This window comes from Camelus ferus, chromosome 1, assembly GCF_009834535.1.
Source record: "Camelus ferus isolate YT-003-E chromosome 1, BCGSAC_Cfer_1.0, whole genome shotgun sequence".
Classification (NCBI taxonomy): domain Eukaryota; kingdom Metazoa; phylum Chordata; class Mammalia; order Artiodactyla; family Camelidae; genus Camelus; species Camelus ferus.
This window is the reverse complement of record NC_045696.1, coordinates 39,138,234-39,153,385: the sequence shown is the minus strand read 5'-3', so window position 1 is coordinate 39,153,385 and position 15,152 is coordinate 39,138,234. Positions and strand designations below refer to the sequence as shown.

The following is a 15,152-nucleotide window of genomic DNA, read 5'->3' as shown; positions in this document are numbered from 1 at the left end:
GCAGGCCCTGCTCCCAGGAGGACAAGGAGAATGCAGGGACGAGGTGGTACTAAGCCTCGGCTGGATCTTTATTTGGAAAAGACCCTAGATGACAAGTCCAATCTGGTCTAGATAATTCATAAAGCACTATTGCATAAATCTAATAATGATTTTTACACAGAAAAAAATACAGAGAATCTCGATTATGCTCTCCCCAATGTGATTTTTCATATTTAAATATGAATAATTTAAGTATGAATAATTCCTAGTGTAGGAACTATTTTTCATTTTCTTAAGCATTTTCTACACTGTCATAGACATCATTATGGTATTTTTAATCACTCCATACTATTACTTTGAACTAAAGGACCAAAATTACCTACTTCATTATTGAACATTTATTTTCAAGCTTGCACTATTATAAATAAAAGCAATAAATATTTTCATGCATGTAATTTTTCCTTTACCAATAAAAATTATAATATTCCTAGAATTAAATTACTAAGTCAAAGCATATAAATTATCTTCATAGCTCTCGAAATTGACTTCTAAAGGGGTTTTACCAATATTTTTATTGCTACCTACGAAGTATAAATGTTTCCATTTCATCATATCCTTAGCAGCTAACTTTTTTTTTGTTTTCTGCTCATTTAATAGGTATAAAGTGGTATTTATAGTTTTAATTGTTATCTCACTGTTAACTGTCTAGGTTAAATATTTTTAATAAGTTTGTTAATTATATCCTCCCTTGGGTAAACAGCCTATTCAAACAGGCCTAGTTGTTTTCATGTCCTGTTCCTAGTAAACTAATCAAATGCATAGGCCCTTACGAAAGCAGTTTGGTAAAGCAACCAGTTGAGTGTGACTCAAAATGAGTTTCTGTCTTTCCACTTAATAAACACCAATGCATCAGGATGAGTTAGATGTATTTGCTTTTCCTCAAACAGTTAGAGTACTTTTAAATTTTTTGCCTAATATGTCCACCTCAAAAAACTCCTTTATTCCCCCGAAACCACTCAAAATCCAGCCTTTCCTCCCTCTGGGTCCCACTTTCTTCCTCACAAAATTAGAGTTTCTAATACTGACAAGAGTTGGGAGCATAGAAATATGTTTTCTTTGTTTCATCCAGAAAAAAGGGTTCTAATTCAAAAGAAAGATGGTAACTATTACCTGGACTGAAACCTGCTATTTCTCAAGCAGTGTGCGTAATACTTTGTGGGGAAAGATTAAGAATGCTAGTGTAAGACTCTTCCGTGAGTTGAGATTTCTTCTTCGCTCTGTCTCATCAGGACTCAGCCATCCGGAAGACCCTCTCCTCAGACAGAAGTTACCCAAAAGCTTTCTTTCAGTAACTACTAAAAACAAAATCATTTTTTTCTAGGAAAGGGGAGAAGGCAGACAACACAAAGGGGCTTAAAATGATGCATATATGGAACCAGACCAGAAATCTCTGGGCTAAATCTGATGCTCCTTCATAAGTTAACCCGCTTGTGAAGCATGTTTGCTTCTCTTGCCGTTGTTCTATTTTAGTCTTCATTTTATCAACCTTTCCACATATGTCATTTTTTAAATAAGCCAGGTGTCTTCAAACAGGGCACTCATACTCCTAGAGTATGATGTACCCCTAAGGGCACACACAAGCTATCAGAGGGGCCTGTGGGAGTGGATAGTTTTAAAGCAATCATTTCTGGATCTTTGACTTTCTATGACCTCTTTCTGAAAACTGATCCAGCTGAAAACTTGCCTGCTGTCTCCTTTATAGCCTCCCTCTAGAAATGATTGCTCTGTCCCATTTAGCTAAACGAAGGCGTACCTCTCCCTCTTCTCAGATCTTACTGTGTGTTACCCCAGTGTATAAAATCCTCCTGGGTACAGAGAAGCCATTTTAAATATTGTTGTTGAGATAGGAGATGACTTTAGTTCAAATAAAACGTCCTTCTCCAAACTGGGTGATTTCCTTTTTTTTTCCCTTGATTTCAACAAAATTGAATAAAGAAACGTATTAATTTGTCAGGAAACAAAATCATTAGAAATAATTGTTGATGATGGGCCACAATGTGAATTCTGGAAAATAAGTAAGAAAGAATTTAAATAATTAAGTTACATTCCTTCAAACTCCATGTACTTACATATAGGAACAAGCTTTTTCAATATTTTCATTTATAAAAGTAAAAAATAGGATCAGGGAAATGCAAATCAAAACCACAATGAGGTATCACCTCACACCAATTAAAAAGGGTTTTATCAAAAAGACGAGAAGTAACACATTCAATGAGTAATATCCATATACAAATGCATGAAATAATTGGGGGAAATGTACCATCACTTCATTAAGAAATACATCTCCAATAAAATTTAATTCATATTTTTAGTAAGTATTTATCAACATTTGTATAAGTTGTGTTTTGCTCCATTTGTAATCATCATAGAGGCTTTAAAAAAAGTTCATTTCAATGTATACATACAGTTTCTTGCCAAGAAGCATGATGGGGTGATAAAATTCTATAAAGGAAATAAAATGGAAATGAAAGTTCCAAGAAAATAAGGAGTGAGATCAAATTTCTGGTTTTTAAAGAGCTTATTTTTAAATGTTTAATGTGGATATTTTAGGTTCATGGGATACAGTAAAAGGAGGCATATAAGTTTTAGTTTAAATTATCAATATTAAGTAATTTTAAATTTTATGGTGAAAAAAATTGTTTGATGTCTACTTAAGTATGTGTGAGGTTTTTGAAATTCTTTCAGAGGATACCTAAGCCATATAAACCTTTTTGAGAAGTAGATGATGTATAAATAAGGTCAAAAATAAATAGATGGGACATCGCACTGGGCCTCAGAAGAGCCCACAGCTAAGAACAGGAGCACGTGCTTTCAGGCACTGCCAGGAGTACCCTTCATAGCACAGGCCGTGTTTATTGTTCTTGGGATTCTTATTAATTAGATTTATCCCTTCCAACCTCATGGAAATGTACGCTTCTGAAAAGAGTGTTAGAAATGTGCCATTTTGTTGTGCTATGTTACCAAAGGAGTTCACAGATTTCCATGAGTTTCCACACAAAGTTACATTCCATTTTTCTTAAAATAATAATTAGCTAGCTTTTATTAAATATCTACTATCTTCTAGGCCAGTAGTTCTCCTGAGAAATTGTTATAAGTGCAAATGTTATAACCCAAAACTATGAAATCAGAAACTCTGGGCATGGGGGTCCAGCAAACGTGGTGATTCAGATACAGGCCAAAGAAGATTATATTTACAGAACATCTTGTGGGGGGCCTTGAACATAGTAGGTATTTAATAAAAACTAGCTGCTATTACTTTTATAGTAAGTGGTTCATCCTAGCTCCTTGAAAGAAGTTTTCTAGTTACTTTGAGATCCTTGGAAGAAATAGTTCTATGTGTTCCATTATTCATAGGATAAAATGACTTATGTTTCAGATCAAACTCATTTGTCTTCTACCCAAAACAGATTTGCTCCTCCAACCTCCCTGTTTCTATCAATGGCAAAAATACATACATAAATTTCTGAGGGTTTCAGCTGGAAACTTCCCTGTTGAAAGACCACACTGGGTGATCTCAGGTGCCCATAAGCCTGGACATGTTTCTTAAACCAGCTGCTTCAGGATGTGAAATTCCCACTATCAAAGTCACTTTATTGAGTTAAGAAATTGCTTCCGCAAGTCGTATGTTAAAAATGTACATGTGTTTTCTAACAGAAATTGACATGACATTGTAAACTGACTTTACTTCAATAAAAAAAGAGCACACACAAAAAAGGTACATATACTTTCTGAAGAAGACATGTATCTGTGCAAAAGCAAATCAGAAATTCAGAGTAACTGGAATTCACCCAGTAGATTCCTAAGTGTCTCATGTTACTGCTGCTGCTGATGATGACAGGCATGCTCTCCTGGAAGGAGGCGCTGAGCAGAGTCTGGGGCACCTGGGACAAGAAGACAGCTACCTGTCACTTATAGAAGGGCTGGGCTTCCACAGACATTCTGCTGCTGCACGTATAACATCGCTGGGAAGTATGTGTCACGGGATAGGAAATGAGTCAGTGAGACCCAGCGAGTTCACAGACCAGGGAGCAGGCAGGCTTCACTCCCAGGTTGGGACTCCACACTCACCCATCAGGCCACCCCTCTTTGCCTTTGTGCTAGAAAACTGCAGTGAAGTAAGCTGCACCTACTTCAGGGCTGTACCTGCCGTCAAGGCCAGTCGGCCATCAGCACATCCGTTTCCCCTGCGGCTGCTCTCCCTGTCCGTTCCCATCGCCTTCTCTCAAGAGCCAGGATCTACTGCAGGGCTTCTTCCTCTGATCTAAGCCTCCACTTACACTTTTTGCATATTTTGTCTTTGTAAAACACTGTGTTCATCAATTTACAATTTTGCAGGGCTTTTTTTTTTTCTTTCTTCACTGTCTTGGTGCAAGAAGTAGTTTAGCCTCAGTGACTCCAAGAACCACTTAGCTAGCACGTTGAATGCAGATCCCAAGGCCCTGTTTCCTCTGGTTCTGTTTTCACTGATCTGGGATAGGGTCTATGGATCTCAGCCTTGATCACCTCCACCCAGGTGGTAGTGACCAGGTTTGCCTACTAAAAACCATATTCTGAGAAACACTGCTCTTCAGTAATTACATCCAAACTCAGTTTGTCATTTAAGGTACTCCAAGATTTTTTTTACCTTCCCTGCCCCACCCTCACATAATAAAGAGTAAATTTTGGCGGATCTTTGGTCACATGTAATATGAACTGAAAAAAGTGAGCTTTTATGTGGCTATTTTAGAGCATACCATGTTGAGCACAGAAAGCTAACCTAAATTGAAATATCCAGAAGCATATATATCTCAAAAGCATTTTTCTCCCCTGAAGGTACAGCAAACAAGAAACTAGAATGAGGAAAGACGACAGCACCAAAGTGTGGCCCCTGAAATACAAGCAACTTCTCCACATAGAGGACCATGACTTTGCAATGAGACCTGGATTTGGAGGTGAGTACTGTCTTTACAAAACTCTCGTGCCGTGTGCCATTGTGCTGTCAGAACTGAGTTGAAAATTTGAAGCAATTGCAACCAAAACACAAGACCATCAATTTAAAAAAGAACAAAAACAAAAAACCTTTTATAGTGATCTTCTCTTAAATAACCATTGATAATGTATGCATTTTAAATTAACCGAAAAGACTCAATGTTTTACTATATATATTATTGTAAATAGGTGTTCGATAAATAGAATGTGTTCAGAAAATAGTCAATGTATATATCCTGCCCATACAGCAACTTATTGTTTTAATTAAAATGTTATATTGGGTTACATGATAATACTCATAAAATCATGTTGGCTATTCCTGTGAGCTGGAATGCCTGACTTCTGTGGAAGAACTAGCATGCCAAACGCCATGGCTCCCTGTGAACCACCTCTACTGAGGTGTTTTCTTCTTATCATGTCTGGCAACCAAAATTGATGGAAATGTTGGAGTGGCAGGCACTGTGCTAAGCCCTCTGACGCACCGCCTCATTCCACCCTCACGGTGACCCTGTGAAGTAGGCATTATTATGATCCTTCATATTCTGGTGTGGAAACTGGGGCTTAGAAAGGTTGAGAAATTTGCTCAAGGACATGAAAAAGCAGTAAATGGTAGAACCAAGATGCAAGGACAAGTAAGAACAGAAGCAAGCCGTATTAGATGGATGCCCTTGGAACAAAGCCTTTCCTGCCCTCAGATTATTTAACTGGCATAGTAGTACCACTGAGGGTACCAAGTTTTCGAGAGAGAGACAGGATGTGGTGAAATCAACCAGTTGAACTGAACTCTCTACCTTACTGCTAAATCCATCCTGACTCTTCTGCCAGTGACCTAAGGTCCCCCAGTCCCATGATTCCTGAACTGACAGCTTTTCATGCTAGAGATGTGGAGATAAGAGAAGTGAGTGTGGGAGTGAGGAAGCAGGATCCCCCAGAGGTACCACTTTTTGATAAGCAACTAATACTTGAAGTCCTCAGCAGTGGGTGGGGAGAACTTGATACTCATCATATTGTGTCTGTGACAAAGGGAAGCAAACAGGCATGTAGGTACCATAGAAAACTAACTTGTTAACAGGTTAAGAAGTACATCAGGTAGCTGTTATGTTGAGGGTTGTTTGGTTTTTGATCTTTAATTTCCTGGAATCTATTGGGTTGCAACTCTAAGGGTCTGATTTTGATTTTATTAGGCTAATGATGCAAATTTAATTTATTTTTTTATTGAAGCATAGTCACTTTATAATGTTGTGTCAATTTCTGGTGTACAGCACAATACTTCAGTCATACAGGAACATATGTATATATTTGTTTTCATATTCTTTTTCACCATAGGTTACTACAAGATATTGAATATAGTTCCCTGTGTTATACAGTATAAATTTTTTGTTTATCTATTTTATATATATATATATATTAGTATCTGCAAATCTAGAGCTCCCAATTTATCCCTTCCCACCCCCTTCCCCCCTGTGTAACCATAAGTTTGTTTTCTATGTCTGTAAGTCGGTTTATGTTTTGTAAATAAGTTCATTTGTCTTTTGTTTTTTTGAAATATAGTCAGTTTACAGTGTTGTGTCAATTTCTGGTGTACAGCTATGCAAACTTCAGCAAGCATCAGAGCACCTGGGGGCTTCTTAACACATATCACTGGACTGTACCCACAGAGGCCTAGATTCACTAGATATGGTGGGGCCACCAGTGTGCATGTCTTATAAATTTCTAGGTGATACTGATGCTGCCAATCTGAGAATCACATTCGATAACTACTCAATCAGATTATCATCATCAGATTAAGTCATGGTGAGTGTAAATGTTTTTGTTTTTCCAGAGCATTTCTCACACTTTCTGAACCTAATTTAAGATTTTAAAAGCCTCAGAATAAATCAAGTTTAAAGACGTGTGCGTTTTTTACTTTTAAGTCTGTTTCCTTATCTTCTGGGGGTTTTTTGTTTATGTTTGTTTTTGTTTTTGTTTTATTTTACATCACTACTTCTCAGATGTGTCATTCTTACCACAATTCTCCTACGGATGTCTGGGCCTTAACTACTACTCCTGATAGATTGTTTCTTTCCCCTAACCAAATTTACCAAGACTTTGGATAATATACTCTTGTGACTATCATGCAGGTATTCTGAACCTTGGTCTCTATAAAGAGTTTCTAAAATCTTTGCCCTACTACCAAACGTTTAGTCGGAGAAAATCTTACGAAGTTAAATTTGCCCGGCTATGAGTCTGTAAAGCCACTAGAGGGCGCAAGACTCACAGGAATGGTTTGAAATAGACACCTCTGGAGTAGACTTCAGCAGCTCAGAGTGATGTACTCTCCTCAACAGCAATTCAAAAACCTGCCCTAATTCCTGTCAGGTTAGGTTCCTCAAATAAATGAATTCCTGTCCTAGAGGAAAGGCTTTTTATGGGCCTATTTTAGACCGTTAAAAGCCAGAAAGATTAAGAGAAAAATTACTGTCCTTGAATTTGGACCTTGAAACGAGCGCTCTAGACTTTGTAGCTCAAAGTGGTCCGAGGACCAGCAGCAGAATCACCTGGAAGCGAGTTAGAAACGCAGACGATCAGGCCCCACCCCAAGTTTTCTGAATCAAAATCTGCATTTTTAACACAATCCCCAGGTGAATCCAGTACACTTTACAATTTGCGAAGCACTGTCATAGATTACTAAGAGCTGACCCTCTGCTTTTATCTTAAAACATTTATGCCTTTATTCTCCCTTTTCTATATCATCCCCATCCCCCAGGAAAACATAAAATTGACCTTAAATTTCCACTTCTCCTGATCTGTTAGAGATGCGTGTTAACATTTTTTTAAACAATTTTTTTTTCCCTGAGGCTACTTTGTGGGGTTCTTAAAAATGCAATTGAAATGTGCTACTTAGTGGCAGGTGGCAAATCATCCCACGATTAAGAAATTTTTCTGACAATCGTGGACTGGGGCTAAATGGTATCCAAACGGCTTGCGTGTTCAGTCAGTTCAGGCAGAAAAATGCATAAATTCAGTCAGAAGTGTCAGTCTGGTAGCTCTGTGAAATATATTCCTTAACCTCCTCTTGTCTTGGTGAGAACAGTTTATTTTTTAATTTTTTTAGAATAATTTTGGGGGTAATTGAGTTTATTTATTTATTTTTTAACTTAATGGAGGTACTGGGGATGGAGCCCAGGACCTCATGCAGGCCAAGCATGTGCTCTACCACAGAGTTATACCTTCCCCCCGCATAACAGCTTTTTATATCAGTGACCCATTCTCTGCTCTCTCAAACTTGCCTTCCTGGGAAAATCAGACTGCAGGTTGTTAAAGACAGACTTAAATTTATCTCCTCTCCCTTTCTACTTGTCTGTAACACTAACACACACACATACTCCTTTCCTCTTGAGTTAAATGTAACTTCAGCACTTCTCTTGCCTTAATGTTTTCCTAATTAGCTGTAACATTAAAACCAGCTGCTACCACAGTGTTTTTTACTTTTATAAAGCATTAGAAGATTAATTGACTCATTATGTAGAAACAGGAGGATATAAATTTAGAGGAGCATTTTGTTTAACTTGGGTTATAAATTGCAGCTCATTTTCTTTATTTATGTTTTCCCTCCCCTTTACAGCTCTCATAACTAAGGGCTTTTTTGTTTTAGTCTTATAGATGATGATGTCTTTGTTTCTTTAAAGTGAAATCAATTCGGCATCTAGATACCGGCTACTGAGTCAAAACCGAAGCTAGAGTTGTAAAAGCCACTTGTCTAGTCTTTGCTTGTCAAACGGGCCGACTAGACCAGGAGCCAGAGGGACCTGGCTGTACCCCTGCATTCACTGGCTCTGGGTTTCAGGCAAGTTCTCAGCCTCTCTGAGCATGACTTCCCATATATGTCAAACGGAGCTCCAATTGTTTCTACCCAGCTACCTAACAAAATGGCTGTAATGATAACATGAGATAACATATCAAGTATTTTAAATGCACTACACAAATAAAATGAATAACTTTTACTTAGCTCTCCTTATCTCAGCATGCACAAAAACCAGACTGCTCACCTGTCTTCACACATGAAGGGAGCAGGGTAAGTCTCTGCGACTGCCTAGTCATTGATCCTGGGAGATCAATGCCATAATCATAAAACAGTTAACATTTATTTAATTTTTACTGGATTCCAAATGTTTTATGTAGGGAATTAATAAAAGTATTTATGGAATGGTTATTATTCATGCTATATATATTACTGATGCAAGAGATATGGAACGAGTTGGTTAAGACATTTCAATGGGGTTTGGCTAACGACTTGGCATGCATTCTTTTATTTGGTCTCACAGCAACCCCATTAGACACACACCATATACTTATTTCCCCTGTTTTACAGATGAGCATACTAAGGCATAGAAGAGAGGATTTACAGAAGTTTGGCTTTAACTCAGGTTTCTGTGGCTACAGATTTCATAATTTTTAACCTATCTGCTTTATCGCCACCCTCTCTGGGACTCAGCTCCTATTTTATAGAAAGAATGTTCTTTGGCGCTTTTATCCAGCTCCAAAATGCTGTGATTCTGCATCTTGCCTTTCCATGCCCTCACCCTCCACTCTGTCCTCAAGAATTTCAGAGCACAGGTTAGAGTCCTAGACCCGGGAGTAAGGTACATGTGGCCGTGGAATGCAAAGGAGACAAAAATGAGGTCAGATGGCATCTGAGGACAAATACTTCCCTTCAAGATGCAAGAGCTCATCCCCACAAGACTAGAACAAACCAGAGAGAAGACAGAAGAATCTAAGATGTTTCCAGGAATCCACTGCTAAAGGACAAGCCATGTTTGTACCACTGTCAGACCAGCCTTCAAATAACCTCAAGGGCCCGGTGCTTGTCAGTGGTGGCATGAATGTGTCCTTGTACAGTGGCTTTATAAGACCGTCCCCAGACTTGCAGGGATAGTCATCGGTAACTGGGTCCTACTCACAAGTCATGATTCTCTCTGAGAGGCACTGGATCATTTGTTATGAAGAGTGGACTGATTGTCTGAATGTCTGAGTGCAGGATTGGGAATTATGGTTTGCAGTCCTAGGAGCAGACTCACAGTTTGGCTGAATTTCAGTAGCAGTAACATTCTGTGCCATTTATCGAGTACTAACTGAGTATTATTTCTAGTCCTTAAATAAGTCTCCAAGGTGAGTACTACTACTCAGATCTTATAGCCAAGAAAGCTAAGCTTAGAGAAGTTACTGACCCTAGATCACAGGTGAGTTGTGGAGCTGAGTTCCAACTCCAGTCTGGTATTAACATGCCGGAATTTTCTCCAGGACATTCTGCTCCCTCTTTCAGACCTCTCCAGTCCCTTCAGTCCCTTAGAGTACTGGAGTTAACGGGAAGATTTACTCATCCTGAAAGGCTGTGTGGGGCCAGACATGAGATCTTTCCATGAATTTTTATTTTGATATCTCTACCAATTCAAGAAAAAAGGCAAACAAAACAAAATAAAAGCATCAGAGCTGAAATCAATACAGGAATAATATTAAGCTGTTCCCAAGTCAGTGCTTAATCATAATTATCATTAAATAAATATTTAATAGAACTGTCATTACTAATGTTGTAGAAAGTAATTGGTCCAATATGGCAGGAAGTAGTTGGTGGTTAAGATGCAAATGAGGTATTCCTAAAGCCTGAAGCAGAGATACATTCTAGTGACAGGCCAGCTGCGTCCTCATAAGTAAGAAGGTTTAGACTTAGGGAGCAGAAAAGGGAGCTTGTGTTGATAAAGAGAAGGTCATGTCAGCCAATTAATGGAGGGACTCATAGATGGTGGACAGGGACTGGCGAGGCTTGTCTCATTTTATAATGTGTTGTACATTTAAAACACAATGATTAGGTGCTTTATTGACCTATATGCACATATATGTCACATGTGGTACACCCAGACATTAATTAGCTCAGTAAGGAAGGAGGATTTTCTGGCCTGACCCTTCTGAATCCCAAAATCTTGATTGACACAGCCACCTGGGATCCATCTAGGCAAGATTTCTGTTTTTTCAACAAGGAGTTGAAAGTATTTTTAAACTGGGGACTATAAAATTTAATTGAGAATTGCTCTCCATGGAAAGAAAACATGTGAAGACTCTATGTATAAATATATAAATTATTGTAATATATATCTGCATCAAATTTCACATACAAATACTAAATAGTGAAGTTATTAACATCAGCATCCCATCACACAGAACCGGTGAGACCCTCAGGTGTGACAAGGAAGTGTCCTGGTCTCAGTCTGGCCTGGATTCTCTGTTCTCTGGGCCCATGAACCAGAGCCTGTGACACCCAGCTGCAAACCAATCTCAGCAGTTGTCTGTCTGAAGTTGCTCTCATTCTGACTTTCAGGTTACTCTCAGCAAATGCATTTCTCAGGTCGTTTGCTTCGTCCCAAATGCAGGCTGTGGTTACTGATGATCTGGGAAGGGACACTTCTGAATGCGCGGCATCCCTGTGTAGCACTGGAATAGCAGTGTGTTCCTCTAGCCTGCTGTGCACCATCCAAGTGAAAGAGGCTGATTTTTGGTGAGAGAAAAAAGTCTCCCACATTTCCCAGAGTCATGAACTTCAGGACTACTCTGCTCCTGAGTACACACTACTATTACTACTATTAATACACACTGCTCTGAGTGTGTACTAATATATCAATAAATAATGGAGAGATTTATCGTTAAAACTTGAGAAATAATTCATTTGCAACATTGACCTCTCTTCACTTTAAATGTTTCCAAAATAACCTTGATTCCTCGTTATATTATCTATTCTTTCTGAAGGATCTCCAGTGCCAGTGGGTATAGATGTCCAGGTTGAAAGCATTGACAGCATTTCCGAGGTTAACATGGTAAGTTTCTCCATGAGACACTTTTTTCTGAAAGGGTAGGGTCTCAACGGTGTCAAAATCAGTGGTGTTTTAATAGATCATCTTGATCGTGTATGTTATTTATTTTTCCTACTTTGCTTAATAAATTGGAAGTTGCTTTCCTCTCTTATATTCACTTCTTTCTTTCCTTGTTTTCCATTCTCATTCCTTCCCTCTTTTCCTTCTAATGGTTTTACGGTGGTGGAGCACTGAAGGACATCGTGGTATATTTAGCTGTGTGACATGAACCAGGAACAACTGTACAAGAAGAAAGATGATCATAATATATGTGAAATATGAAATCACAGCCATGAGTCCTAAACCGTAAGATGATAGACAGCTGAACCTGGGTGGATGGACTCTTTCCAAATATCTCAGTCGATACTAAATTTGCTTATCTGTAGACAAATAATAACAGGATAAAAAAAAAAGGATTTCTAAAAACTCATAGGACTAACAAGTTAAATTAAGAAAATATTGTCCATTCCTTTCTTTTTCTAGAAACCTAGAAGAGACTGCTGTTCTTTCATTTTGAATATCTGTCATTTTTATGGAGTATTACTTAAACCCATTGTCCCTAAAACTTTAAAGTGACCAATTGTTACCATATTCAACCTTCCTTTTAGCCTTTTTCTGTCTTCTTTGGCAGATTGCATGCCTTACTTTTTTGTTTCCTGTTCCCTAACCCCCAACTCAGTTTTACCATTTTTGCTATTTTTATGTTTTAATATCCACTACCATAATTTCCCCATTTTATTTTCTCTATTCTTACTTTAGAACCACCGTGTCTACATAATTACCAGAACCATTTTTCATTTAAAACGTTTCCAGGTCTTATTGAGATTTTACTTTAAGAAATAGTGCTTCGTACCACAACTAGCTTCCGCGCACAATCACATGCATTATAGATGGAATTCCTTTTTACCTTCTACTGTTCTATTAATTTGTTCATGTTTTAGAGTTTTGTGTAGCCCATTTTAGTATTTTTCTATGCCAAATAAAAAGTGCTTTATAGTTTCAAATTTACAATGTCCATTTCCTTGTTGTTACCTAATTGGTGTATATTCTTGCATTTGAATCACTTTCCTCCTAATTTTGTTCTCTTCAATTGTGCTGTCTTTTCCATCATCTCCTGTAATTGCATTCCTTTTATTTCCTATCAGACTACACTGTGAGCACCTGTTATTGACAAGGGCTCTCACGGGTACTAACTGGTAAGATGCAGCTCTGAGTATGTTTTGGTTTTGGTGGTGGTATCAGTTTTGGCTTTGGTCCGAAATTTAGTTTTGTTCCCACCTCCCCACAAAGCATTAGGGAGTTTGTGAGAGCCATCCCGGGGGGCCTGTGCCCTGCAGTGTGCCCTGGAAACCATGCCTGGCTTTCCTCTTCATTCGTCCTGCTTTATTCACTGATGTTTCCTCCCTGGTGCCCAGGGTCATCTGGGGTTGCAACCCTTGGCCAAATGCTTATTGTCTTTCATTTTCTACTTTGACTATGGAAGCTCATTTTGAGGTGGGAGGGGGTCAAAAATAAAACCAGGGAATACCTCCTCCGTGACTAGAGAGGGTATGAACTACTTTCATTTCAAACTCTATTTTCCATCTGGAAAGGTTTAGTTTGTTGTTTATACAACCTAGTCATTTCGTGTACATGGTTATGCACATTAATCCTTGCATTTCACCCCCCTTTCTGGAATCTTTTACATGTAGGCTTTTGTGAAATTTTCAGAAGCTTTAGGGTACTTTTTGGAATAAAAGTATTTTTGGTATATGAATTGTAGCTTATATATAGTGTTTTCCATAGAATTCAGTTTTGAAATTTAGATTCTATTATATTATTTTTAGTATGCAAATACCGCAATTAAAGATAAAAATTTTTTAAAGAGAGAGAATAAAGTAGGGCTCTCTTAAGGAAGCAGGACCTAGAAAAATATAAATTACTTAATTGAAAGATCAAATAACCTTTTCATATATACACTTAGTATTTTTATTGATAGTGATTCTTCTAACCAGTCATTACGATCCGAGTGATAGCTAAAAGAAAAATTATAACACATAAAAAGTCCAGAAAAGTCAAAGCAAAATCCTCTATGATCCGACATCTCATTTTAATCTTCAGTTAATGTCCTTCTGGTCCCTGTCATTATCTAAGTCAATATTTATTTCAGTTCAATATCAAGCCTTTAATGAAACTTCCTTCATTTTAAGCACCAATACTACCAACTACTCGAAAATGCCTTGGTTAGAAAGCGTTGGCTCTTCTCCGAACAAAAGTGGCTTTTACTGATATTTCCTTGAGCATCTTGTGCTCCAGAAGTAGGCTCTCAGTTCCGCTCTCCTGATATAATCGCGAAGTCATCCCTGAATGACCCAGTTTGCATCTAAACTTCTCACTGTCTGTACCCCGCAGCCCCTAAAACGACCTCATCCCTCTCTGCTGACTAAGGTCAGCCTTGGTACTCAGTATCAGCAAAAACAACTGCGTTCTCCACGCCCAACTTGAAAATGCTCTCTAATTATCAGTGACCCCCAGTGTTGGCCTCTCTTGCTTCTCATTTATCACTTTCCCACCCTCCCTTGCCCCACCGTGAATTCACTTTCAATCCCTTTCAGTTTCGCCCTGCTCTCCTCCCAACATGCTGTTCAGCCTCCTTCTCATGATGGTGCCAAGTAGCCGTGATGCTCATACATCACTGACAGGCACCAGTGTCGGCCACGTGCCTTCACAGGCTCAGTATTTGCCAGGGCCCTTCAGATCATACTGAGTGTCTGATTCTAAATATATGCTTATTAAAGCAATCCATACGGTAACCCACACAGTTCCCTGTGTCATGGTGTTTTGGTGATGGATGAATCATTCTGTTTATTCACCCTTACCCTAATCCAAAACTGCATATGCCTGGTGCTCCCAGATTAACCCAGAACAATGATACAATATACCTCTATTCTGAAAAACAAAGGAGCTCACTGTTGCCTGATGACTTATTTGTGGTTTAGTGAGATTTACCCTTTGCTTATATAATAAATGTCAAAGTTCTGTCATACGTATTAGTTCAAGAAAAAAAAAACTGAGTATTGCTGGGAAATAAATGACAGTAAGAAGTAAGCAGTTGTGAAAGGTGAAGTACACTGTCGTTACCCAAACCTGTGACTTGGACCAAGATAAGAAAGTTTCTGTTCAAACAAACAAAACATTAAATGTAGCATCTGAGAGTCAAACAGAGCTCAAATTATTGACATAACCGATTTTTTTCTGCTAAAATAATGTTAACACAGCTTTTTC

At 38.3% G+C, this 15,152-nt stretch overlaps 1 protein-coding gene across 1 annotated transcript in view; it reads left to right on the top strand.

The window, feature by feature from the left end:
- GABRR3 (gamma-aminobutyric acid type A receptor subunit rho3) overlaps positions 1 to 15,152 on the top strand; it is a 237,968-nt gene that overhangs the window by 195,107 nt on the left and 27,709 nt on the right. The window contains exons 6-7 of the mRNA XM_032489963.1: positions 4,852 to 4,970; positions 11,785 to 11,852. Of these exons, the coding sequence (XP_032345854.1) occupies positions 4,852 to 4,970; positions 11,785 to 11,852 (187 nt within the window). The remainder of the gene's footprint in view (positions 1 to 4,851; positions 4,971 to 11,784; positions 11,853 to 15,152) is intronic.